We start from the raw sequence: 26,991 nt of genomic DNA on the forward strand, positions 1-26,991 counted from the left end.
TAATGTCAGAAATGGTTTTATATTAATATGGATCAAGTTTAGTTTGTTAAAAGATGATTAACTTTAAATTCTGCTTCAGTTTAGTTTTTGCAGTTTGGGATCTGGTCTGCAGTAATGAGGTTGTTGCTCCGGTCTGTCGTCATGAAGAAGGAGCTGAGCGGAGAGGTAAAACTCTGGATTTACAGGTGTGTTTGTGATCCGACCCTCACCTGCGGCCATGACAGGAGGACCGAGACCGAATGACCCAGATTCTGGATCCAAGAGGCTGAAATCAGCTTCCTGCTTAAGGTGCCCAGAAAATCAACTAAAAATCAGAAACGAAGTATGAAACAAATATAAAGAAACTGTACAGAGGGGTTTGATGGGAGCAGGTATTTCACTGGAATTCCCTGGGTTTTTGGTGGGGGTTTGCAGGCAGGTAATCCCCCAGAAATATGATTTTCTGTCTTTAACAGCTGCTGCAGCGCCGCTTCTCAGGACCGAAAGTTCCAGCAGAAAAAAGTGGAAATGTTTTATTTATACTCACTTTTGGTTGCCTTTATTCTACACTGCAGCAAAACAGACATGTTTCAATCTTTACTCTAAATCTGTTATAAAAGCCACATAAAACAGTTTTCCTGAGGCAAACTTTATTGACTTGTTTCGCTGCTGCACAGGAAAGATGTAGAGTAAACGTTTTATCATTTAAAAGATCCAAATGGCTCCAAAAGCATCCTGTAAAAAATGAAAGGAGTACTGTCGTTTCATTCAGGATGGACAAACAGTAACATGAGCTGGGATCTGTAAAAACTCACCTCTGGGTTTGGAACTAGTGACAAAACTCTGGAAACCAAAACAAAAACATTTCAGTAAAAAAAAAAAGAAATTTTAACATTTTAGTCAATCTTCTCAGCAACAAACCTTTTTCCTGAGCTAGTCTGACGCTCTCCTTCAGGTTACGGCAGGCCGAGTTTTTAAAAAACGTCGTCATGACGTTGGAGTTGACGTCTTTCTGTCGAGCTTTAAAGAGCAGCAGGTTTTAATGAGGGTTGACTTTCACAACAATGTGTACAAAAACAGCTGAAATGGAAACACGACACCTGACCTGTCTGATTATCTGACTTCAATGAGCCACGCAGATATTTCTTTTAGTGTTTTAAAGGTTTCTATAAGTAGTTCAGTGAAGTTGGGCCTTCCAGTCAGTTAAACATGTAAAACAGCATTTCTAGAATCAGTTTCTCTGTATTAACGAGAAACAAGCAGAGATTTTGAAGATGGCACAATGTCAGATAAAAAGAGAAACACCAAATGCAAAAAAAAAACCCCTTCTAAAAGTAGCTTTTTTAGCAAACGTCAGTGAGGAAGTGTTTCAGTGAGGTCCGGGGGTTGGAGTGAGGTGAGGAGAGTTCAGTAACTGTGTCCAGGATTAAAACCTGTGTCTTACCATACAGCATGTATCTGTTGAGCGAGTCCTCGGAGTCGGTCTCTCTCAGAGGTGGCTCCACTTCCTGGAAGATGATGCAGTCGGAGCAGGCGGCCCACGTGCCGCTCCAGAGCAGGTTTCTGCGCTGCGGCCTTCCTGGAATAAACCCACAGATGAGACACAGACGAGGAGCCTGCAGGTGGATCTACCTGAACGTTTGTGCAGAATCTGAGTCCAGCATTGAAGGGAATTCAACACATAAACAGTTAAAACAGTTGGTTTGTTTATGGGATGGCAGACACCTTCAAATACAATCATGAGAGACTGATTGAGAAACTGTTTAATCAAACACTCGTGGACAGAAGATGGAACCAGCATTGACGTTCCCCCGTGGAACCGACTCGTTTTGTCAGGTTAACGTTACTGCGACACAAACCGCCTGTTTCTGGGTTTAAAACAGAGTAAACGGCAGAAATCCTCCACATATTAGAGCATCTGGGTTGTTTGAGAAGATAATCCTCTGTTTACCAAGTTTAACAATCAATCTACTGATCTGTAAATTGTTATCTAATCACAACTTTTTGCTTCTGAAGCAGTTTGAAAACCTCAGCAGCTTATCGTCTGTGAGCAAGATAATGGTGCTTTACCTGTAAAATAAACATGTAACGTAAAACTGCAGAAATTACATTTTGCATTTCCTAATTTTCCTCGAAGGAATGCATATCGCCCGCCAAGTTTTAAACAATGTCCTGCTTGATGTGTTAGTTCTCAGAGTGTGTGATGGGATGACTCTCAGCTACTCAGCTAACCCTAACCCTACTTCAGCATCCCATGATTGGCTGCCTTGATGGGAGGTAAATATTTTTCTGCTGTAATCCTGAAATCGAAGCTTCTTCTCGGAGTGTGAAAGCTAAGCTAAGATGCCGGAGCAGCAGTGTGGGGGAACTGAAAGCATCTGGTCTGTTTCCTCCTCAGGGTTTACCCTCATCCCTCACACATCTGCCCCATTCATGAAACGGACGGAAGCTGCAGGAAGTTGTTGCTTCCACCGTCGGAGTCAGTTTATTTTCTGAGGCGACTGAACAAACAAACTGTTCGGTTTGGGTTTCCTGAGGCAGATCAAAAAAAACGAGCGGAGGATGAAGTGAATCATCGTTTTCAGACTTTTAGACGAACTCCTGCTTCATTCAGCTACGTTCTGCTGAAGCAGACGGTCAGAATTTAAACATAAAATATAGATTCAGAAACGCCTCGAGTCTGATTCATTGTCCTCTTCAGACACGACTCTAAGGCTGAGGACAAGTAGGACAAGGATGAGACAGACAGTCTGTCCTCACAGTACCTGTCGTCCTCCTGTCTGTCTGTCTCTGACAGGTACAGTAGAGGACAGTCTGTCCTCACGGTACCTGTTGTCCTCCTGTCTGTCTCCGTCTGACAGGTACAGTAGAGGACAGTCTGTCTGTCTCTTTCTGTCGCTGCCATCATCTGTCTGTAATTTAATTCTTGCTCCCTCTAAAGAAAAATAGATTTTTTTTACACCGTAAAGAAATAAAAGTTTTACTGATATCTGCAGGACGGGTTTTTGTTTGGAACCAAGAACACAAATAAAGTAGATAAAACGTTACAAAGTCAAGTAAAGGACTAAAACTGCAGCCCCAGGAGACTAAATGTGCAGCTGGAGACGTTTGTCCATATTTTGGGATTACCCTCCAGCAGAAGGTCCTCACTCCCTGGCTGGATGTGATACGTCCAGATCTGCTTCAGGCAGTTGTCTCCCCTAAAAAAAAAAAGTTGAAAATTTAAATGAAGCTGCCCTATAAATAAAACCAAAACCAAAATCGAACTTTCATTTTTGAATCATACAACTTTTGGTTTTTAATTCTTACTTCCTCTTTTCTTTTATCTGTTTATGATCTGAGGGTTGTTTTTCTCCTTTATGTTTCTGCTCAGCACCACAGATTTTAAAGCTCTAAGTTAGATTTTTATCTCATTGCCTCAAACTTTAAAAAACATCCTGATGGTTTGTTCCATTAAATCAGAGAGAATCCGACTGGATGCTGAGGGACGAGCTGTGGTGTTGGATGAGGACATCTGGAGGGGACGAGGAGGAGGTTAGACTGAGACAGGACATGTGTGAAGACAGCAGGGCATGTGTGAGGACAGCAGGATATGTATGTGAACAGCAGGAAATGTATGGAGACAGCAGGACATGTGTGAGGACAGCAGGATGTGTGGAGACAACAGAGAACAGGTGGAGGAGAGTCTGGAGAGGTGGAGGGATGAAGACAGAGTACCTGTGTGTGAATCAGAGGGAGGCAGGTGGAACAGAGAGGCTACAAGGTCAGAGGTCACAGAGGAGCAGGACTTCATCTGTCCAGGAGGACGGGGACTGAGGTGAAGAGGTGAAGAAGAGAGTCCAGGCAGGACGGACAAAAGCATCAGGAGTGAGCAAAGGTCAAAGGTCAAAGGAAAGGTTTCCAGACAGTGGTGAGAGCAGCCATGTTGTCTGGTTTGGAGACAGAACATGAAGTGTCAGAGCTGAAGACGTTGAGGTTCTCCTCAGGAGGGACGAGGACGGACAGGATTAGGAATGAGGACATCAGAGGTCCAGCACAGGTTGAAGGACTGGGAGATAAAGACTGAGACGGTTTGGACATGTCCAGAGGAGGGACAGAAGGATGTTAGAGACAAAGAGGACATGGAGGACAGAGGACACAGAGGACAGAGTTAGATGGAGGAGGACGACCCCCTGAAGAGGAAACAGCTGAGAGAAGACATCAGAGAGCTTCAGTAGTTTCACTGAATGACTTCTGTGGGTTTATTGTGAAAACAGAAGTAAAATAATTTTCTTTTCCTGTTTACAGTTTCTTCAGTTTGGGTTTTGGACTCAACCTGTTTCTACATATTTTAAACATTTTAAACCTTCGGCTCGTTCAGCTGATGACTGCTGGGACTTTTGGTTTCTGTAACTTTTATACTTTTCAAAATATTTAACTTTATTCACAAATAATTTTCTCATAGAAATAAAGTTCCTTCACTAACACGGCTCTCTTTAAAATCTAGAATATTTGCTTTATTTTTGTTTTCTTATGATACGTTTAGTTTTTAACTATATTATTTTGATAAGTTTGGCTTTTTGCTAAACTCTAGGTAATTTTAGCTACTGTTGTTCCTCTCCTCCGTTTTCCTTTTAGCTGCTGTTCTGCTGCTTTTAGCTTATGTTTGGCTGCTTTTAGCTTGTGTTTAGCTCATTTTAGCCTCAGTGTTCATGTTGCATTTATTGATTTCTTGGAGGATTGTGGGTAATCGTGTGGATCTGCCTCCTCACATGCGCATGTGTCCAGTCAGGACCAGAGTGTCGTTGGCTGCGTCCTCGATGGTGAAGACAACGCTGTCCAACGCTTTGAACTTGTGGATGTCAGCGTCTCTGCGGCTGACAGCTGCCTGGAAGTGCCATCTTCCCAGATACTAAAAAAGGACACAAAGAAAGAGGCGGACGTGTGACAGCGTGGGGTCGCCACATTTATATAAGAACGGAAATCAATACAAGATAGAAGCCCACACCTTGCAGCAAAGACCACTTACGGAAATAACAGAGGAGGTGGAAAAATATCAGCGAGCGTCACATTTAAATACATTTAACCGAAGTGTGACAAACCAATCATCACCAATCATCCTGATTATTCTCGTCTCCTTTTTAAAATAATGGTTCTCACCTGCTGCCAGTTGTCAGAGTTCACAAGCAGCTGCTCAGGGTTACTGCAGGGAACCATCAGCTGATGTAAAAACGTATAAAAATACAGGAAATAGGACCAGGCTTCGGCCAGCATGACTGCAGCTTCAGTTAATAAACCGTGAGAAATCCCAGAGATCCTGTCTGACTCAGAAACGTTCCCGTTGTTTAATAAAGTGTGGGTGGAGGTCAATTATTAACTCCTGGACTGAGGCTGCTGATCAGTAAAGAAAAGACTGATTTAGAGTTTTTACAGGTTTCTGTGTCAAATCGGAGGTTTGATTTCTGATAAAATGAGTGTTTGTGTGGGTGGAGGTTCTGAAAGTTCAGGTGAAAACACTGAACCGCCTTCAGGTCGGAGGTCGGGTTTGTTAAAACCTCTTCAAGTCATCAGTTGTTAATTAGACAAACTCCCTGCTTCATTTGATGAATTTAACTTCCAATCAGAGGCACTTTAAAGTCAGGAGATTATTAGGATTTGGCTTTTAGTGTCACACTCTGTCAACAACCAGCTCGTCTGCTGGGAATCATTAACTCCGATGTTTTCATCATCAGGACTTCAGGATCCAAACTACAGAAACAGGAAAAAAAACCCAAACTCACATTTTGGATTTATTTTTTTTAGAGAACTTACACTCATCAAACTTTCCAGTTCGATGCAGTTTTTAAATATCGTTCGTAGTGTTTTATGTAAGTTTTGGTTTTTAAATTAGATGACAGGTCGTTGAGTTTTTTCTGATTTATGGGGCGATAAATAAAAACCCCTTCTGTACGAACCTCCCTGAGGAAAATGTCAACACGTGTTTGTTCAGCGATGATGAATTCACTTTTTACTGGATAATACCTGATTTAAATATCTAAACATGCAAATTTTAAATAAACCTAATAACCCATACATGTTTCTACTGATTAAAAATGAAATGAATATATTGAATTTCAGGCCTGGTGTACCATCGGGAAATAAAAAGCAGGTTGTTTAACTCTGACTTTCTCTCCACAAGATGGAGACAAACAAGCTGACGGATGAAGGCGACTCGGGTCGAGGAAGTTCTGTTTTTAGTAGCGTCTGAGCTCGAGGTTACTCATTAAGTTATGAACCGAATGTCAGGAAATGTCAAACACGAAACAAGGGATTATATTCTGGTGCTGATCCGGTCAAAGGTCACAGATCAGCCCGTCCTCTAGCTCTGCCTCATGGGTCGAGGGTGATTGCTGTTGATTTCAAGCCTCATGGGGTCAAAGGTCACAGGGGAAATGGATGAAACGTTGGGGTTGAAACAAAAAAAAAAGCAGATTAAATTCTGGCGCTGATCCAGATTATGATCCGGGTCACGCTGTGGCCTCGAGTGAAATAATAAACATGTTTTATCTGTTTAAAATCGAAGGTAAATGTGTTTTATTATTTCTACCTGCTGCTAACATTCAGTTTATCCAAAGACGTGAGGATTTTACTGGATTTAAAGTTAAAAAACAAAGTTGTTTGTGAAATTTTACAGCAAAACAAGTTATTTTACCTTCCTCTGGGTTAAATGCTTCATAGTTCACATACAACAGAAAGAAACGTCTGAGTTTTAATTGTTTAATCATTATGTTTTTGACAAACTAATCTCATGAGTACACAGGATGGCAGCTTACTGAACAAACCCAGTGGGAAAAATGTAAAAGAAGGATCCAAACTGCAGAAAATGTGAACTATTGCTAGAATTTTCCAGACTTTTTCTCCAGAATCAGACAAGAAAAGCTAAATGTCGTCACAGAGATGGCTCCGTTCTCCTGATAAACATTTCTGCCAAGACATGAAAACTAAAAGTTGTTATTTGTGCAGCTGTTTTAACAGATTGTGTTTATTGTTCCCCTCCCTCTGTCAGGTAAGCCCAGGTGTTGCCCAGCAGCTCCATGAATCCACCTAGGACTCCCCCTTCAGCACGGACACCAGCTCCCCGCTCTCCTTCAGCTCCTTGATTATGTCCAAGCCCCCGATCATCTCCCCTTTCACGTACAGCTGGGGGTACGTGGGCCAGTTGGAGTAAGTCTTGAGCCCCTGACGCACCTCTTCATCCTGCAGGATGTCAAAGGTGTCATAGTCCAGCCCGGTCTCGTTCAGGATCTCCAGGGTCTGCCTGCTGTAGCCACACCTGGCGGCCTCCTTGTTGCCCTTCATGAAGAGCATGACCGGACTCTGGTTGATGATGGTCTTCAGGCGGTGCTCCAGGGTCACGGCCTTGGGGCAGGTGTTCTCCAGCTCCCCGGAGGCAGCCAGCTCCTTCACGATGTCCAGGCCGCCCACCAGCTCCCCGTTCACGTACAGCTGGGGGTAGGTGGGCCACTTGGAGAAGGTCTTCAGCCCCTGTCGGACCTCCTCGTCTGACAGGATGTCGAAGCTGCTGAACTGGATGTTGTGCTCCTTCAGCAGCGCCACGATCTGCCTGCTGAAGCCGCAGCGGGGCTCCTGCGGGGAGCCCTTCATGAACAGCATGCAGGGCCCCGCGTTGATCAGCTTCTTCAGCCGCTGGTTCAGGTCGGCCCCCCCGGCGGCCCCCCCGTGCTCCGGACTCCCGGACACCGCCAGGCGCTGGACCTTCTTGGTCAGCTCCGCAGCGTGCGCCCCGTCCAGGCGGTCCACCTTCTCCCCTGCCTTGAAGAAGAGGAAAGTTGGCACCGAGGAGATCTCATACTTCTCCGACACCTCCGGGACGGACTCCGCTTCCAGCCGGACGAACGTGGTGCGCGCGCGCTCTTTGGCCAGCTCGGCCATCACGTCGTTCATCTGCCCGCACTGAGGAGCCCATTCCGCCTGGAAGTGCACCACGGTCAGGTTCTTCCCGGCTCTGGAGAGGAACTCTTCAAACTGCTGTTGGCTCGTCGCCTCCACGAAATTCGCCATCTTTTCTTCTCGTTGCAGATGCGCTTCCGCTGCCGCCGTGACGTCACTTCCGTGTAGCCTGGTAGCTTCTAGCAAGTACCGGAGCTAAACCTACCGGGAAGTGGCGAAGTGTCGGATGATCAGAACCAGCTGTGTGATCTGGACAAGTTGAACAGATAGTGTGATTTGAGAGGTAAGCGTTTAAGAACACAACCTTCTTATTATTTTTAATAAACAAACTTCCTGTTTTCTGTCTTACGCTTAGCATGTTTTAGCATTAGCTTCTTTAGCGTTAGCTTAGCCGTCCGAATAGTTAGCTTTTCAAACTCAGCTGGATTTCCAGTTTTATTAAGTCTAATTTCTTATAACTACCCACTGATAAATATGAGGTTAATTATGTTTGTTCTGTGAGGGATAGAAAACTGTTAAAAGTACAAGGAGGGTAATGTTAAAACCCCTAAAGTTGATGAAGCGGCGTCGTCAACCCATGTGTTAGTAAACAGCTGGTTACTTAAATAATTAACTAATTAACTGTTCTGTCTTAATTAAATTTGCTGCACGGTTAATTTAGTTAAAACACGAACAGTATTCAGTTTACAGAACTGAGCTGTTTTACGTAAAATTATTGATATTTTTTGATTGATTAGCCTCCTGACTTCTGTAAGTTGGCACACACTGCTTCATTTGTCAGATTTATTTACATACCCTGTTTAAAAACAACTAAAGTCAGCACAAATGCTTTACAGTCAAACCAAACAACAAGACTAAAATCCTTTAAAAAAATAGATTATTACTGTAATAAAAATGTTAGCTATTTGTTATCTTTTGATACCAGCAGCTATTTAAAGCTGAGAGTTCAGAGGGTTCATCCAGCCTCCTCCTCTCTGAGGGGATCTGATTAAATTGAAAGTGTTCATTTTGTTTTTGTGAATGCAGGAACACCATGGAAGAACAAGCTTCTGACATAGAAGTGACAGTGAAAACACTAGACTCTCAGAGCAGAACCTACACTGTTGGTTCCCAGGTGAATCCAAACTTCCTGCTTCACATTTTGGGAGGTAAACGTCACGTTTTCTGCCAGTCTTTCTTGCTGTAACTCATCTCTGTTGTGTGATTTTTGTAGCTGACAGTGAAAGAGTTCAAAGAGCACATTGCCCCCTCAGTGGGCATCCCCGTGGATAAACAAAGGCTCATCTATCAAGGTCGAGTGCTGCAGGATGAAAGAACACTGGCAGACTACAGTAAGTCAGCGTACCTGAGTTTATTCTCATTATATTACTTAAAGTTTCAATAAAGAACTTGTCATGTGTTTGGCATTAGATAAAAATAACTTAAGTGGTTGGTGACAGCTGATTTAGGTTTGCTGTTTTCTTTAAATGAAAGTATTTTGCTGAACTTTGTTTTGCTGCTATGGTTGAATACTCCTGTTAAAGAAATATCAACTTTATTGTGTTGTAAAGCTGCTATAAGAAGGTAATTAATCAATAAACCAGCAGTAAATTCAGCAGCTGGTTTCTGGTTTTAATCAGTGATAACTTGTACATTTGAATAAAAATGGCAACGTTTTGATGCGTTCAGTTTCTCTGGTGTAATACTTTGCCTCCGTTCTCACCTGTGTGTTTCTTTTTGCAGATGTGGGTGGAAAGGTGATCCACCTTGTGGAGAGGGCCCCGCCTCCACCTTCCCAGCCCAGCTCGGGGTCAGGAGGCACCTCGACGGACAGCGGGCCGTCCTCGTCATCCCCGGGAACGTCACAAGCACCGCATGATCGCAACGCTAACAGCTACGTGATGCTCGGAACATTCAACCTCCCTGTAAACATCATGGACCCCCAGCAGATACAGGTACATCTGTGTCTGCGATTTACTGAGAGTTAGCCGGAGCATTAAAGGGGCATTCCACCAATTGCGTCCAAAAACAACCTACAATCTACTCTTCTTTCAGTCATCCATTAAATACTCACACATTTACTTTAGATTTTCATTTTGAAGATCAAAAGTCTGTAAAATGTCACAACATTAGTACAAGTTGTTTGTGTTTCTAGGACCTTTTAGCAGATTTACTTAACATGTGGCAGATGTTATTTATGGATGTTTTCGTCTCAGCGGATCTCATTTTTCAGGCAGTTTTCTCAAAGAGAAATCCACAACTTTACGACTTATCTCCATTATAAAACAAGAAACATTAATGGTTTATGTAGAGCCGGATAAATCATCCTCTGGTTTTTAGTCTTTGACATGTTGGCTCATTCAGTTTGTTTGTTCTCAGATGTCTGTTTAATCTGTGATGTTGTTCTGATTCAGATGACGGTCCAGCAGATGGTGTCAGGAATGGGAGACAACACCAGGAATGCCAGAGTGACGACCAGCACCGGGGTACGAGCCAAACCCTGTGAGTTTTACCCAACCTGGCATTGTGGCTGTGTTTTCACTGTTGCTGCTGTTGTTTCAGAGCAACGGGTCTGTGAATGTGCACATTGACATGGACCAGCCGGTTCAGAGCGAGCCCAGACTGAGGCTGGTGTTGGCTGAGAACCTCCTTCGAGATGTTAACGATGTCATCAACAGGATGGAGGTCAGAGTTCAGCCTTCCGGTGATCCAGGCTGCAGAGACATCCTCTCCTCATCGCTGCTGATTGTTTCTGTTTTCAGGGTCGGACGAGTGAATCGGCCACTCAGACGGAGACGGCCTCTGCTGCTGCTCCTCCTCCTCCCTCATCTTCATCCACCACCTCCACTCCGTCTCCATCAGCCCAGCCCATGGACACCTCCCCACCTCCAACCACTCCCCCGCCTCCGCCTTCTTCTTCTGCTCAGTCTGAGGGACCGACTCCACAACCAGGACCCAAGTGAGACAAACTCCATTCAGTCCTGCAGAGCCTCAAACGTCTTCTTTATAGATTAGAGATCAGTTGATTAATAACCTCAAACTGCCTCATTTGAACTGCTGTGGGTGTATTTTCTGTCTGTTGATTGTCTGCCTTTTTTATTCCCTTCCTCCTGCAGCCATCCCAGTCCGGCTGAGCTGGCAGAGATGTTGTCTGAGCTGCGGCGAGTCGAGGAGAGACTGCAGCCGTTCATTCAGAGAGCTCACACCATTCTGGAGACGGCCACCACAGCTGAATACAACAACAACACAGTAGGACTCCTAATAATCATCAGAAATGTGTCTGAAATAAATGTTATAGTTTTAAAATCAGGACAGATGTCAGTGAGAGTTTTTCATGTAGGACCTAAAGTCATTATTACAAAGTCATAGTCTTTTAGGTTATTTACTTGTTTAGATTAATAAAAGCTTGGCTTACTGCTGTTTAGATGCTCCGGATGACTTGGTTGTTTGTCTTATTTTTATTTTTTACCATAGTTTATTGTGTTTACAGGTCACCAATCAAACAGTGAATCCCTGAAGTTAAATTCCCTCCATCAGTTACACTTGGGCTTTACTTCCAAGTAGTTTTGTTTTCTAGTTTTTCTGCAGACAGAAGGAGTGTATTCACACACCTCACGGCTTATTGTCTTCAGGTTTTAATCAACCAATCCTTGTTTTTTATTATTACTATTATTAACTACAAGCCAGGCATAAATTACAAAAACAGATACAGAAAACGTATCTGAGGGAGCAGATTAGCTCTACACTGAGAGTTTTTATCACTCAATGACTTTATTTGTTGGACTTTTTTGGCTCTTTGACAGCCTTCTCTGACAGATCATAAATCATTACAATATATCAGTGATTATAAACTATACATCTATTTAATCAGTTGTATTCAAAATGTTTTAAAGGGAAAATAATTATGTTTATTATTTTTCAAATTTGTTCTAAAATTGGCAGATTTTCTAGCAAACAAAATAACATAAACCTTTTGTAAAAATGTTATTGAAGCCTTTTTGTTTTTGAATGTTTTCCTTTTTAACCTGAAGTAGCCTAAAGCTAATATCTGGGCTGAGACTGTTGGCAACAAATACCAAACAGCATTAACAAAGAAATTTGTCTCCAGACTTTTGGGAGGTTTCTCTTTGTGTGACTTGCAGGAATTTTGAACGCAGCAGGAAAAAAATTAAAATCACCGCAGGCGTCTGGAACGTGTCTCAGACTCACATCAGTTTAGTTTCTGAGGGTCAGAAAGGGAGAGGAACGACTTCAGGAGGGTTTGGTAACCTGTGAGAATAAACTGATCAAACTGAGAGAAACTGATCTGCCTGATGTTCAAACGACAGAATTTATTTGCAGTTTACAGACAGACACAAACGGGTCATAAGAAACTAATTCAGTGAAAATTTGTGTTTATATTTTGTTTTATCCAGCAGGTCATCAGGAGCCTCAGCCTCGGGAGGCGTCAGTTTAAAAAAACAACTTTAGGACCAAAACGTTGTGTAGAATAAATTAAAGCTGCTGAAGCCAAACATTTTATAAAGTTTAAAAATGTTTTTTAAATGTTGTGGTTTTCCTGCACAGGAGAGGGAGGACGACCACCGAACTCTATTCCAGATCTGCGAGTGTCTCCGTCTCCTTGGCAACGCCCTCGTAGCGCTGAGTGACCTGCGGCTGAACCTCCTGAGTCCGGTCCCTCGCCACCTTCACGTGGTGCGGCCGTTTTCTCACTACGCCAGCCCCGTCACTCTCCCCGGAGCCGTGCACCATCACATCCCAGTCCAAGTACGTGATGCCCGGGTCATTCCAGGCGTTTGATGCTTTCCTCCTCGTACGGTTATTCTGACCACGCCTCCGTCTTCACCTGCAGATGAACCTGGGCGCCACAGTGACTGTTGCCTCCAACAGCACTGAGGGACAAGCTCCGCCCACCCAGCCGACCAGCCAGCCGGAGCAGGCAGGTCAGGGACAGACCTCCCCCTCACAGACTTCCCCGTCCAATCAGCAGGCTGGACAGGGACAGGCTGGCCCCCGGGTCATCAGGATCAGCCACCAGGCTGTCCCGGTAGTCATGATGCAGATGAACACGGACGGTGTGTTGTCCCCCGCCCGCCTCTGCATCGCCGCTCTTTGTGTTTGTTGTTGCTGGACTTCAGAGGAGTTACTCTGTTTTCTGCTGTTTGCTGACAGGAAATAATGTTTTCCTCACAGATAAACTGCACACACACACACACACACACACAGCTGTGCTCGGAGTGTATTTGGTTATATTTGTGTGTTTTTGTGTGCAGGTCCAGGTACGAACTCTACAGCAGGTGGTCAGCAGATGCCTGGACAACCAGGTGAAAAGAAGCAGAGAAATCTGATTTAATAACTGTTCATTTAAACCCGATTTTCCTAAATTATCTCCCCCCCTCCTCCAGGTGCCCTCCCCCCTGACTTCATGCGAAACGTAATGCAGCAGATCAGCCAGTACGCAGCCGCCGTCGCCACCAGCACCGCCACCGCTGCCGCCTCCGGCCAACCGGTCCCCCCCCAGCCCACCCCTCCCAGCTCCACCCCCACCTCCTCAGCTACCACCACAGGCCCCAACACCCCCACCACCACTCCTACTGCGCCCCCTCCACCCTCCCACGCCGGGCCCCAGCAGCCCCAGGCCAGGGTTGTGTTCACCCGGCCCCCGTTTGGCGCCAGCATGCCCCCGCCAGCCTTCGGGACCCGGGGAACCGCCATCAACGTGAGGGCCGCCATGCCGGGCCAGCAGCCGGGCCAGGTGGGTCTGATGGTCACTAACCGGAGCCGGGTTGTTTAAATAACACTTCATGAGTTCTTAGCTTTATTTGTTTTAAGTGTTTTTTATTTGATGGGATAAAGAGCAGAAAAGCTGCAGACTCCTCCTGTAGGAACTGATTTAAAGATGTTTTTCAGGCTTTTAACCCTGCTGCTCTCAACCAGATGATCAGTGGACTGGTTGGACAACTTCTGCTGCCGGGACAAATGGGTCAGAGTTTCCTTGTTTTAAATTTAGATTTGAGCTCAGCCCGAGTCACTTTTTGTTTTCAGTTCACAAATCAGGATGTTTCATCGATGATGAAATGTTTTATTTGTTTCTACAGCAGGTCAAACGGTCACATCCTCTACGTCCACTTCCACATCTTCCTCCTCCTCCTCGCAGACCTCCTCCTCCTCCACCTCCTTTTCCTTTTCTGCCTCGGGTCCAACTCCTCCTCCTCCTGCAAACACCACTTCTACCCAGAACCAAACGGAGACGAGCGGCAGCGAGCCCCTGCCCCAGGACCTGGCTCCAGATCTTCGCCAGCTCCTCAGTTCTCTCCTCGGGGTGGCTGGAGGAGCCGGTGGTGGCCCCGCAGGGGCCCCCTCCATCACCGTCACCACGTCCGGTGTCCCAAACTTCATCCAGGGAGTGACTGAGTTCATGCAGCAGGTCAGTTTTATGACCTTATTTCCATCAAACACGTGAAGATTACTCTGCCTTTAAACGATGTGGGAGAGCCCAGGTGAGACTGCGCCACCTTCTCTGTTCCTGGATGCTTCTGTGTGAACACGTGTGCCGTTCCACCCCTCATCTGTAACACGTCTTCTAAATAAATTAAATCAAAGTCATCCTACCAGACCCTCTCTTTGAATGTCTTCTGTCCAGGCCTCCCAGCCCATCTTCTCCCCACCCCCACCTCCCTCCGGCGCCCCCCCAGCTCCCGCTGCTGGACCCGCCCCTGCAGCCAACCCGCCCGGCGCAGCAGCCGAGTCCCTCAACCCGGAGCTGTTCACGGGGATCGTCCGCGGCGTCCTCAGCACCATGATGGGCTCTCTGGGCCAAGCTCAGAACGACACGGAGAGCATCGCTCAGTTCATGCAGAGGCTGTCTCAGGCCACCAACATCTTCATCAGTCCTGAGGACCCCACAGGTGCGCCGCAGACTCACCTGTCAGCCACATCCAGGGGCAGAGAAGAGACTGATTGATTTATGTTAAAGTTTGTGTTTAATTCGGGTTCCCAGGGTTTTTTGGAGAGCTGCTGATGTTGGTGTGCCAGACGTTCACCATGTCGGACCTGGTGATGCTGCTGCACGGGCAGCACCAGCCCCTGGGCCGGATCCAGCCTCAGCTGTCCCAGTTCTTCACCCAGAACTACCTGAACGGCAGAGAGCCCACTGACCAGAACATCGCTGTCAGTGGGACTCAGAAATGTTTTCTTTTACAGAAACACTCAGTGGTTGGTGGATTTTTTACATCTCTGCTGTGATGTCTTGTTTCTTCCTCAGGCTGCTGCTGACAGCCTCGTTAACGAACTGGAGGAGTACATCACAGAGAGCTTCGTGAGTCTTTTAACTTCAACCTACAACTCTCGATGTTTGGGTGAAAACGGCTCTTAGTCTTCAGGTTTCGATCTTACACCGACGATAAACAAGAAGGAAATTAAGATTCTGGGTCAAATTAGGAGCTTATAATCTGCCTGTGAAACTCATTAAATTGAACTCTCCTCCTGCAGAGAGAGTCTTCAGTCTCGGTGTTGGACGGCGTGGACGTCACACAAACCAACATGTCTTTCTTCAGACAGCAGCTGATGCAGATCGCCACTCACATCCTGCGCTGCACAGGTAACCGTCAGCTCGCCTCTGTTTGTGTTAGACTCTAGTTATTTATAGTCAGACTGAGGGATGAAGAGGTTTGCTGTGAGATGTTGGCTTGTTTTCCATCCAGATGAGAGCTTTGGGCCCAGGCTGCTGCAGATGTGTAACCAGGCTTTGTTCGAGTGTCTCGCCCTCAACCTGTTCTGTCTGCGAGGAGACCAGAGAGCTCTGACGGCCGTCATCAACCACAGAATAGTGAGTACACCTGTAATATACAACAAAGAGTTGGTTATAGTTTCTCCTTTTTTATTAGACACATTCATTGTTTCCCACAGAGTTTCTGAACAAATATCTTACCTGATTCACATTCAAAACATTTGTGCAACAGATAATTTGTCAAAATAGTCAGTAGTTGCGGGCCTCTTAAACCCTTTTAAATGTAGTTTCTATAAATTTTAGAGCTCTTCAGCTGTATTTGGTATCTAAAAACCACGCTGAGGATAAATAATTATTTAATAAACGGGTCTAAATCTGCAGGTTTTCATTTTTAAAGAGTTCTCCTGCAGATTAGATCATAAAGGTGGGAGCGGCTGCTGAGGTGCAACATAATGTGCACAGCAAAGACGAGGCGTGCACGAAAAAGACGAGCCGTGCACTGTGATGTTCAGACTCAGCCAAGCGGCTCGCTGGTCACAAACACTCTGAATTCAGTGAGGCTGCAGAGAAAATGTTGCCGAATTTCTGTAAAACTTCTCAAAGTGAGAAACTGTCCAAAGTAGAACTATGGTTGGAGTCAGAAAGTTTAAGGTTGGATTAAATGTGTTAACGAAGGAAGCAGCAGCTGCCAGTTTAAACCCCGAATCGTTTGTGTTCCAGCGGAGGATGTCGAGCGACATCAGCCCCAGTCTGGTGAACTGGATGACCAGCATGATGACGATGAGGCTGCAGGTCATCCTGGAGCACATCCCCGTGTCTCAGGAGCAGATCCAGAACTACATCGTCCACACGCAGGTGACGGGAGCACAGCTGCTGAAGTCCCTCCTGTTACCTGATGGCTCTTACAGATCCTGTTACCTGAGCAGCTAATAAATATTAGATGTTGTTCTTTCACAGAGAGATCAGTCTGCTGCGAGCGGCACCGAGGAGCCTGAAGGAGCCGCCACGGTAAGAATCGTCCGTGTTCACATCCAGGAGTTGAATCCTTCCAGGCTCTCCTTCATCTCCCTGTCCTCCTCCTCTTCCTCCAAAGATCGGGGACACCCTGTCCCCTGCTGCAGCCACCACAGCGGAGGAAGCCATGTCGGTGTCCCAGGACACCGCTGCGTCGTCACGGGAGACGAGGGTGTTACCTGGAGACCTGGGCGCCTCGGGCGGGGCTGCGCCGTTAGGTGGCGACATGGCGGCAGCAGGAGCTGAGGGAGGCAGCGAGGAGTCAGCAGGAGAGTCAGAGACCTGGGCTGCTGCCGTCCCCCCTGTATGACCCCCCCACAGATGTCCTGTTTTAGATTTATACTCGTACAGATCGTAGTGAAAGTCTCCAGTTAGTGACTGAATCAGGAGGATCTGTAAGCTGTCGTCTCCCGTTTGTGTCCCACGCAGGAGTGGGTTCCCATCATCAGGTGCGACATGATGACGCAGAGGAAGATTAAGGCTCAGCCGCCGCTGTCTGACGCTTATTTACACGGCATGCCAGCTAAACGCAGAAAGGTAATCAGATCAGGCGGTTCTTGTTGGTACGAAGCATGAAACACTCGGAGTTTCCTCCTCTTCAGTCTGTGCGTCTTCAGACAGGACACGGCAGCGGCAGCCTCCTCTCCCTCTCTGACGCGGTGAGCCAGGCGGCCAGGACGGCAGGAGTCAAACCCATCACCTCCTCGGAGGAGCTGCAGAGCGAGCTGGACGCTGAGGAGGTGAAGGAGGCGTACTCGGAGCAGGTATTTCCTCAGACAACGGCTGTCCACGCTGTGGAAAGTGGACCGAACCGCCTGAAACAACAAAAACAAATTCATGCAGTTCCTGGTTTTACTTTTAAGGTTCAAACCTAAAAGTTTTCTCACGGAGCTGGCTTCTTCCTCTCTGTGGTTCGCAGGGATTAAAGTTCTGTCACCAGGATGAAAATGAGTTTCTTGTTGCGGTCCTGTTAAAGCCATCCAGTCTTCTGGTACAGAGATTAAAGTGACACCAGAACAGAACCGGCAGGTCTGGGTGCAGACAGTGCTGCTAATTTGGATTAAGTGAAAACCATACCACTTTTATTTCTAAAGCACTTATAAACAGCGTAACAGTTGACCAAAAGTGCTTTACAGAGAAAAGAAATGAAACAACAGCAAGAAAAAAAGAGCTACAGAAAATGATTTAATTCGTAGTTAAAAAGGGAAAGATTAAGACGAGAACTCACTCTGGGTAAAAAGACAACAGTAGACAATTTTGAGTCAAAAGATATTTGTTTTGCTTTAATCTCTGGGTTCTCTTGACCGTCCACACCTGCCCAAACAAACGGTTCTGCTGGGAACACCTTCAGAGTCACAGGATGCGCTGCAGGAACCCGTTTCTGCCAGCAGGTGGCAGCACGGCTCCATCTGCAGCAGGACATGAATGATCTGAATCTGTTCTTCTTCTGCTCTCAGGTTAAAGCAGACGTGAAGAAACGAGTGAGGGAAGACCAGGACTTCAACCCTCAGCAGTTCCCCAACTCTCACAGAGCGTTCTCCTCAGACTCCTAATCTCATTAAAACCCGTTTTCTCCATCTTTCTTACTTGGATCTTTTATTTGAGTCTGACGGGTGCGACTTCAGCAGCTTTTCAGCCAACAGAGAACCGGATTTTAGCTGAACTGAATGTTGGGGGATTAAAACTGTCAGAAGCTGCAGGATTCGGATCTCTACCAGGTTTCTAAAAAGAACCTTCCTGGTTCTGTTTTGGCTGAAAATTCTCGCCCCTTTGACCCGGAGAAGCTGCTGAGGTCACGGGAGGCAAACCGGACTCCTTTCCTGCAGGATTTAGTTCTGATGGCAGTAAATTCAGGTGAATCAGGAGTTTTGTCGGCGGATCAGCCTGTAGGAGAACCGTGGAACCGTTTATTGAATCTGTTGAAACGAGAACCAGACAGATTTAAATCCAACAGGAAGTTTTAATAATTAATTCTCTGATAAATTCATCATCTGCTCAGATAATAACTATTTATTGCTTTGTATTGATTCAACTTTTACAAAAATATTCACAATTATGAAGGTTTTAACTCCAGATTTTTGTTTGTTTTTTGTCACTTTGGGCCCAAATCTTCATCTTTTAGTTTTTCTCTGCAGCTCTGAAGATTTTCATGTGTTGCTGTTTGGTTCCTGAATGTACAGTTAAACAGAATAAAGATCTGAAAATCAACCCGTTTTCTCTCTTTGGGACTGTTGGAGCAGAAAAACGAACTTTCTTTGAGTTTATTTTAAAGCTTGCTGTTAAAACGGGATCTTTAAAAAATAAAAGTTCAGTTTTAAAGACTTTATTCTTTAATATTAAATATAAATGCAGAACAAATGAGTTTAATAAAGTAAATGTTAGAATAAAAAGTTTTTATTTCAGGTCATTTTTGATTCTGACTTTTTAAAAATAATGTATTTTATCTGAGGTCGTCCCTAAAAGTCTTAAAGCAGATAATAAATAAATCTCCACAGTAAAACAAAAAATGAGTAATTTAAAAACTACAGATTCCGAATGACTAAGAACCATAAAATAAAAATGTAGTTAATATAAAGAATTTATATTTGTTAAAAACATGGTTTTTGATTTTTTTGAGGCTCTTCTAAAACCAGATAACTTATTTCACAAAATGTCATCTTTAAAAATTAAAATATCCTGAAATAGAAGCTTTTTCACTTTATGATTTAGTTTTTATATATTTCTATTAAACTTTAACTCATATTTACGTCTTATTTAATATTTCAAACTCGGTTTTAAACCATAAGATTCCTAAAAGTCGTAGAAAATACTAAAATCTTTAACAGTATAATATATATATAATAATGTATAGTATTTATTATATAAATTTTTTACCTTTTTTATTTAAATAAAAACTTTTCTTAAAAGCCTGAGCAGCTCTTCCACCCTCTGGTGGAGGATCCGAGTACTGCAGGCGGAGGATTTAATTTTATAATTTTATAATTAAATCATCTAATAAACATATACAGTTAAATATATATATATATATATATCTAACAATTTCCTCATGTATGAAGCCTTAAAAGGTTTAAAAGGCAGCTTTAGCAGCACTTTGATCAATTTGGGTCGTTTTAAATTTGAGTTTTAAAATAAAAATAAAGATTTTGTACTTCCTGACTGTAACTCAAACTTCACTCCTCAAAATACTTTATATAAAGGTTTAAATTAAAAAGTCTCCAGAAGCTGACAGATTACCTATTTTATCATCTAATCTTCTATTTTCTCACATTATTAATCAAAAGTTAATAAAAGTTGTTTTATATCAGTGCAGACAGTTGATACAAGAAGCTAAATTTACTTTATTTGTAAATTAAATCAAATATTTAAAGTTTAAATGGTGCTGAAAAAGATAATATTTAATATATACTTATTTAAAGTCAACTTGAGAGAATTTGTTCATATCTTTTAGTTCTTGTTTTAAAAAAATATCAAAAATCTGAAAAAGGAAATAACTTATTTGTAACTGTCAAACTAACCTGAACGTGTTTCAGTGGTCCGCTCTGAACACTGAAAGGTCAAAGGTCAAACGGTCCTGATAATGACAGAAGCTCACGGCTGACAGGCGAGGTGTGGGGGAACCGGTCGGACCGCCTCGGGGCCTCAGGTCCGGGTTCACGTCCCGGATCGGCTCAGGAATGTGAACGAGTCACGAGTCTCTGAGGAAACATCAAACGTCTGAGGAGAGAAAGATTTCAAACACAAAACACAACAAGAGATCCTTGGATGTTTGCAGAAGGAGTGTTTGATGATGACGAGCAAACAGCTGATCTTCTCCTTCCTCAGGTAGAAACACAGAACCGCCTGCAGAACCGGGCTCAGGTGAAACCGGACACCCTGAAGGTCCGTTCAACAGAACAAACAGCCTTTGATGCAGATCCTCCGTCTCCATGGCGACCAGGAGCACCGGGCCGGGACAGAACTGGACTTTGTGTCCCGGCTGTTAAAGACGTTTGACCTTTTAGTGTCGAAGGATTCTTCAGCTCAGATCGTTTTAACAGTTTTATATTTTAACTTTGAGACTTCAAGATTTGTTCAAATTAACCTCAAGTTTCTGAGAAGAAACTCCAGTTTTCTTTATAATATTTCTCACTAAGTGAAGTAAATTATAACAAAAACAAAAACCAAAAAGAATCTCATCAGCTCACCTGAAAGAATAAACTCAGTAAATTAAAGAACAGAAATAAACTTTAAAACCTCCTGAAGAAGCTCCAACACTTTCCAAACCCGTTTAAAACTCACTCTTAAGACAGATTGTCTTTTATTTACATCCTGTAGTAATTTATTGTAATTTCTTTGGATTCTTTGTTCTGATTTTATTCTTTTTTTGTCTGAAGTTTGCAGCATTTTCATGCAATCATTTTACAAAATAACAGAAAAAGTTAAAATTAAAAGTCCTGGTTGCAGCCGGTGAGATTTCGTGTTTTTAATGTTTTAGATTTCATGATAAATCTGTTCACATCCTTTAAAAACTGTTTTTCTGTCTTCAGCCTCTTCATTTCTTCATCAGTTTCACTTTTAGAGACTCGTTAAAATAAAATAAAGCTTAAAAAGCCACACATGCAGGAGACAAACCTGAGAAAGCGGACAGAATCGCAGCAGGTTGGTTTTTATAAAGCCACGTTATAAATAAATTATTTTGTTGCAGTTTTATCTCAAAATGTTTTAATTATGTCTGAATGTTTTTGCAAATCTGTCACATCTGGAATGTCAGATTCTCCTTTTTGTCTCCAGTCAGTCCCAGTTTAGTTTCTGACTTGTTCAGAGTCATAAACAGCCTCAGACTGATGAGATCCGGCCTTTAAATCTGGTTTTAATTAATTTGAGCCAAATCGTCTTCAAACGTCTTGTCAGACTGAAACACGAAATAAAAACCCACCAGAAGCAGAAGAAGCGAAACGTCGACGTTAGAAAACTAAAACAGACAAACTTTCATTTTTATTCAGGTTTGCATTTAATATTTCATATTTACAATCTAAAAAAAACAAAAACCAACAGATGTTTAACGCTGCTCTCATCCTAAGACTCATTTATTTATTTTAACCAACAGAACTTCTTCATTTATACCAGTAAGAAAAAAAGTTGGGTTCATAATTAAATAAAGTGAAACTTCAACAAATAATCCACAAAGTTCATCAGCCTGTCAGTATTTGAGATTAATCCTGATTAAACTCTTTTATCCAAAATAAACTATTAGTGCTGCAGAGTTTAAATCACTAAGTTACATTTAATCTAACAGAAACTAAAGAGAAAAACATATTTGGGTTTATTTTTTACAGAAAGGCTCCAGGATTTGATCGAGGATCTTTCAGGTTTCTGTATTTGTGCGTGAGCCAAACTCCAAGGATCTGAAATCAACAGAAACACGTCAGCATGCACGTCAGCATGCACGTCGTCGCTCGGAGGGCGACGGTTTCAGACACTGACCTCGGTGAAGCTGAAGAAGAGGCCGAGGCCCCCGATGAAGCGCAGGACCTCCCCGGCGTACGTCTGCAGGATGGAGGAACAGCTGACGCACGACTGAGGGGCGCTGAAGCACTCCTGAACAACGAGAAGAAGAAGAAGAAGTTCAGGTCCAGTCTGAGCTGCAGGCAGGAACCCTGGACCCGCTTTACTCACCGCCGGACAGGAACCGCTGGAGTTCACAGAGGAATAGCCGCAGCAGTCCAGAGTTTTCTCCACGTCTTTCTGAGTCGCCTCAGATTTGTTCCAGCCGACCTCCAGGAGCTGGTTCTGAAAAACAAACCGACAAACGAGTCCGTGTCTGTGGAGGCAGCCTTTATTATCAAGATACTTCACAGGTCTGTTAGCAAAATATTCCAAGAAATCCAAAACAAAAACAAAGTGGACTTTAAATCTGGAGCTGAAGACGAGGAGCTTTCAGTCCAGTTTGTTTTTATTCTCCACGTCTGGGACGACTAAGAAGCTGTTCCAGAAGGTCATAAAACTGATTCAAGATGGCCGCCAACAGAGGTCTGGAGTCCTGGGCTCACCTGTTGGTCTTTATTGAGAGCCAGGCAGGCGCAGGAGATGGAGAACTGCAGCACGAACACCATGAAGAGGACGATCATGTACTGCGTCAGGGTCAGGACTTTAACGGCACCGAGACAAAAACCTGCAGCTGTGCGCTCCGAGCGAAGGATACGAAGAAGAGCAGGACCTGCTGGTGCTTCATGGCGCCGCACAGACCCACGAAGGCCACCAGCAGCAGGAAGGCCCCCACCCCGATGACCCCCGCCACCACGCCGAAGCTGGAGACCAGGCCGAACCACTTCCCCCAGGCCGCCACGCCGATCAGCAGCAGGCTCACCATCTGAGGGGGTCCGAACACAAACATCTGGATTAACGGCGAACAGAGAGAGCTCGGGTTGCCATGGAGACGCAGCGTCTGAAACCTGCAGGAACCCGAGTCCAGGTGAACAACCGGGAGCCTCAGACGGCTGGTTGGAAAATAAACCTGTTTGTCTGCAGAGGTTTTGGAAATTAAGTTGATTTTTCAGCTTCATTTCTGATCGTTCTGCTCAGATAATCTGGTTCTTTTATTTTGAAAAGTTCAAGAATAAAAAGACCACTTTTGCTCAGTTGGAAAAAGTTTTTGGATCTGGTGGGGAATCTTCTGTTTTTACCCTGAGAGTTTCTCTTCACTTCTTTGAGGTCTGAAGGTTTTCTTTTATTCTGAAAGGAGCCGGTGAGCTTCCTCTGCTGCTTCCTTTGTTTCTGCTACGACTGATGGATTTACTTGATCCTTTTGGGCTAAAAACACTTATTTGAAGTTAAAACTTTATTTCTTCATGGAGTTAATTTCAAGATAAAAAACACTAAATAAAAACATTAAAAATAATTTTGCTTTCAATGAAACAGACATGAATCATCAAGTTTAAGGAAATAAAAACAGTTTCAGCCCAACTGATGGAAAAAACCACAAAGATCTGGATTCTGATGGACAAAAACAGGAAGTGCTGAAGGACGGCGTCCTCAGGAAACGGCTGCTTGTCGTTGATCAGGGAGGAGAAACGTTTGAAAGAGGAAACATGAAAATCTTCAGGAAAAACCTGGAACCGAACATTTCCTGAGTTTTAACTTTTATTCCAGATTTAATCTTTGATTTTTTGACTTCATGAAGTTTCTGCTGCCCGAAACAAATATTTTATTTTTCTGAGGAAGTTTGTTTATCTAACAGTGAAGATCTGTGCAAACACTTCCTCCTGTAAGGAGCCCAGCTGTACGGCAAGCCCTTCATGCATTTATTCCATATCATTTTCACCCACTAGTTAGTGACGACTCAGGACTAGTTCAACAAACTCCTTTAGTGACACTAGTTGGAGCATTAGTCATACAGTCGGCCATTTTACCATAAAGTCCCAACTAGTTGTTTTTTAAACAAACTAGTGGACCTCTGGCCCAAACTAGCTGACAACTGTGCTGTACAAGTTAACTAGTAAGCATTAAAACAACTAGTTAACACAAATTATGTTAACTGGTCATCTAGTGCGATGTGAAAATAAAAAAAACATTAAATTAAAAATGTTCACCAGTTGACTATTGTGACTAAATTTGGGCATACTAGTTAACTCATCAACACTTAAAACAGCACTCGTTAACTTATAAGGACAAAAACATGTCAACTAGTTACAGTTTTACCAGTGATTAATCTGTGTCGACTGGTTAAGATGTAACTGGCTTTTTGCCTTTAGTTAACTTGTACAACAAAGTCACCAGCTAGTTTGGGTTAGTGATCCATCAGTGGATACAAACTCAACTAGTTAGAAATTTTGAGCTACTACAGTGACAAAACGGCTGACTAGTATGACGTCTTTAACTAGTTGTGCAAAAGTGCCACAATTTCTCTTTCACTAGTTGACCTCTTGACTAAACTAACGCAAGTCAACTAGTAACTATCAAAACCATTTACTTGTTAACTAGTGGATACAAATTATGCCTACTAGTTGACTAGTGATAGTTAAAAGTGTACAGCAGTTGACTAGTGCAACCTAAACATTTTAATAGTTGACTAGTAAACTAAAATATTCACTTCTTAACTAGTTAGTGCCCAAAAACATCAACTAGTTGAGTAGCAGGGAGAAAACCATGTCAACTAGTTGATTAAAGAATATTTTAGAGTTTACTAGTTGACTATTTAAAGTTTTTTTTAATCACAATAGTCAACTAGTAGTTATACCTTGCCTTGACTAGCTAACATGTAAATGTTCTTGATGTGTACCAGTAGTTAACTAGTTTATCCCAGTGCTCACCAGTGCATTTAAAAGTCAACTAGTTGGGACTTTTGGGTACTAGCTGACTTCTGCTCCAACTAGTTGGGCATACGTGTCACTAGTCAGAGTTTGTGTAACTAGTGGGTAAAACTGCTGAAGGATACTGAATAAATACACAAAGGGCTTGCCGTACATTTGATAAGTTTTTATCTCTAAAAACTGCAGAACTTTAAGTTTTAACTTTAGGATTTTAAATCCTAATTATTAAATTTTATTCTTTAATTCTTCAGTTCTCAGCAGATCAGGACTTTTCTGAAGGTTGAAGAAGGAAATCATTCATTTGTTTAAAGTTTTTCAGAAGAATGTGAGAAAAAAACAGAACCTGCAGCTCAGATCTAATCAGACGGAATTCCTACCACCTGTTCACCCGTTCACCTGGTCACCCGTTCACCTGGTCACCCGCTCACCTGTTCACCCGCTCACCCGTTCACCTGTCGGTCTGCAGCTGGCAGCTTTTAGATTTAAAATAAACCCTCTTCAAGCCTAAAACCCCCAGCAGATGTTTGTTTCCCGCAGAGAAAAGCAGAAACTCACAACATAAAGGATGTTGAGCGCAGAAAGCGCGTTTTTGGCGCAGAAGAATCCGCCGCAGACCATCCCTGCTGAAGCTGCGGAACTTTCCTCCTCTGGAAACCTGAAACCGTCTCTGGATCCCGCAGCGGTTCGGCTCCCTGCTGGTTCTGTTCGGGTCTGCTGCTGGAAACCCGGACTCCGTTTCCTGGAGCGGACGCTGCGCTCTGATTGGTCGGCTGGGCTGACTCACCTGTCGGTGGTGACGCAGGTGATTACTGCGCTGCAGCCGCGTCACGTGAACTCTGACCTTTCTCAGGTTAATATTTATCTAAAGAAACGGACTCTTTATAGCCCAGGAACAAACAGGTCAGTGAACGCCTCACAGCCTTTCAAAATAAAATCCGATGCAAATAAAACCAGAAATTTAACATCTGTCATCTTGTGTTGATTTTATTCTTTGAACAAAACACACGAATCATAACAAAAACAGATAAAAACAGAAGAAATTAAGAGCTTAAAATTAATAAAGAAACTAAACAATAATATATTTTAACAGTTTTTTTATTTCAGGGATTTTAAACAGATTTATTTTATTTTACTTAATTTATAAACAAATAAACTTGATTTCTTCTGAAGAACTTGGTTTTACCAAACAGCTGGAGCTTAAGGTCCCTGTTCCCGCCTGCACTTGGATCAAAACCATCTGTTGAGTTGTCCACCTGCTCACCTGCTCACCTGTCCACCTGGTCGACGAGGCAGGCGTACGGAGGTGGAGAAACTGTGGCTCTGGTGCTCAGAAAATAACCTGACCCTGAAGGTCCAGAAGACCAGAGAACGTATTCAGTGAAAACAGAAAGGACCACCTGCTCCTTATAAAAGAGGTAAGAGTGGACATCATCTCCTCCTTCAGATTCCTGGTCACCTGCATCAGGAGTGGACCACACCTGGACCTCTAACATCAGGAGTGGACCACACCTGGACCTCTAACATCAGGAGTGGACCACACCTGGACCTCTAACATCAGGAGTGGAACACACCTGGACCTCTAACATCAGGAGAGGACCAATCCTGGACCTCTAACATCAGGAGAGGACCAATCCTGGACCTCCAACATCAGGAGTGGACCAATCCTGGACCTCCAACATCAGGAGTGGACCAATCCTGGACCTCCAACATCAGGAGTGGACCACTCCTCCATAAATTTCCTCCATATTCTGGAGTTTTTTGTCCTGCTTCTTAAATTCAACCAAGTTCCTGTTAGAATTTCAGTTTTTATAACAGAAAAAAGGTTCAGAGTTTTAGTTTTTGGTAAATTAAAACAAAGTTTTATGTTTTTCTGTTTCGGTTCATAATTCTTATTCAGGTCGTGAATCAAACCTCAGTAATCTGTTCTATTTTACAGTTTTGTATTGATTAAACTGAGTTTTAATCCCATTAAAGCAGCAGTTTGATTTTCTTTTCTATCTTTAGGTAAAACAAAGATTTTTCAGTTTCATTGTGTTTTTAAATATATAATTTTAACTATTATATGAACCAAGA

General features: G+C 43.5%; 4 protein-coding genes across 8 annotated transcripts; 1 reads left to right on the forward strand and 3 right to left on the reverse strand.

Moving 5' to 3' along the window:
• Nucleotides 1–589: 589 nt before the first annotated feature.
• apom (apolipoprotein M) lies at nucleotides 590–5,400 on the reverse strand. The gene is made up of 7 exons (XM_017440100.3): nucleotides 5,119–5,400; nucleotides 4,731–4,870; nucleotides 3,109–3,179; nucleotides 1,424–1,558; nucleotides 901–999; nucleotides 795–822; nucleotides 590–714 (listed from the first exon to the last, which is right to left on the reverse strand). Exons 1-6 carry the CDS (start codon nucleotides 5,230–5,232, stop codon nucleotides 809–811), a joined length of 573 nt encoding a protein of 190 aa, XP_017295589.1. The 5' UTR covers nucleotides 5,233–5,400; the 3' UTR covers nucleotides 590–714; nucleotides 795–808.
• Nucleotides 5,401–6,700: 1,300 nt separating this feature from the next.
• glrx3 (glutaredoxin 3) lies at nucleotides 6,701–8,072 on the reverse strand. Its single transcript, XM_017440090.3, has one exon. The coding sequence runs from the start codon at nucleotides 8,017–8,019 to the stop codon at nucleotides 7,042–7,044; it is 978 nt and encodes a 325-aa protein (XP_017295579.1). The 5' UTR covers nucleotides 8,020–8,072; the 3' UTR covers nucleotides 6,701–7,041.
• On the forward strand, nucleotides 8,061–18,838 carry bag6 (BCL2 associated athanogene 6). 3 transcript variants are annotated; one of them, XM_017440111.3, is made up of 25 exons: nucleotides 8,061–8,191; nucleotides 8,935–9,022; nucleotides 9,122–9,239; nucleotides 9,631–9,842; nucleotides 10,302–10,373; nucleotides 10,450–10,572; nucleotides 10,650–10,846; nucleotides 11,004–11,136; nucleotides 12,454–12,654; nucleotides 12,740–12,962; nucleotides 13,161–13,211; nucleotides 13,293–13,642; nucleotides 13,798–13,870; nucleotides 13,986–14,314; nucleotides 14,531–14,795; nucleotides 14,888–15,057; nucleotides 15,152–15,205; nucleotides 15,379–15,487; nucleotides 15,591–15,715; nucleotides 16,337–16,471; nucleotides 16,574–16,624; nucleotides 16,710–16,934; nucleotides 17,060–17,167; nucleotides 17,248–17,394; nucleotides 18,088–18,838. In XM_017440111.3, the coding sequence occupies exons 2-25, from the start codon at nucleotides 8,942–8,944 to the stop codon at nucleotides 18,181–18,183; spliced, it is 3,648 nt and encodes a 1,215-aa protein (XP_017295600.1). In that variant the 5' UTR covers nucleotides 8,061–8,191; nucleotides 8,935–8,941; the 3' UTR covers nucleotides 18,184–18,838. The 3 variants fall into 3 exon arrangements, with proteins under 3 accessions (XP_017295600.1, XP_017295601.1, XP_037836147.1); XM_017440112.3 differs by having other exon boundaries at nucleotides 13,989–14,314; nucleotides 18,088–18,183; XM_037980219.1 differs by having other exon boundaries at nucleotides 12,740–12,830; nucleotides 18,088–18,183.
• Nucleotides 18,240–25,692, reverse strand: LOC108250289 (tetraspanin-13). 3 transcript variants are annotated; one of them, XR_003038413.2, is made up of 7 exons: nucleotides 25,474–25,692; nucleotides 22,812–22,979; nucleotides 22,660–22,740; nucleotides 22,286–22,399; nucleotides 22,094–22,207; nucleotides 20,146–20,344; nucleotides 18,240–18,546 (listed from the first exon to the last, which is right to left on the reverse strand). XR_003038413.2 is itself a non-coding variant. In XM_017440096.3 (6 exons), the coding sequence occupies exons 1-6, from the start codon at nucleotides 25,534–25,536 to the stop codon at nucleotides 21,940–21,942; spliced, it is 615 nt and encodes a 204-aa protein (XP_017295585.1). In that variant the 5' UTR covers nucleotides 25,537–25,687; the 3' UTR covers nucleotides 21,597–21,939. The 3 variants fall into 3 exon arrangements, 1 of the variants encoding a protein (XP_017295585.1); XR_003038415.2 differs by having other exon boundaries at nucleotides 20,146–20,325; nucleotides 25,474–25,691; XM_017440096.3 differs by lacking the exons at nucleotides 18,240–18,546; nucleotides 20,146–20,344 and adding an exon at nucleotides 21,597–22,014 and having other exon boundaries at nucleotides 25,474–25,687.
• Nucleotides 25,693–26,991: the final 1,299 nt, after the last annotated feature.

This window comes from Kryptolebias marmoratus, linkage group LG16, assembly GCF_001649575.2.
Source record: "Kryptolebias marmoratus isolate JLee-2015 linkage group LG16, ASM164957v2, whole genome shotgun sequence".
Classification (NCBI taxonomy): domain Eukaryota; kingdom Metazoa; phylum Chordata; class Actinopteri; order Cyprinodontiformes; family Rivulidae; genus Kryptolebias; species Kryptolebias marmoratus.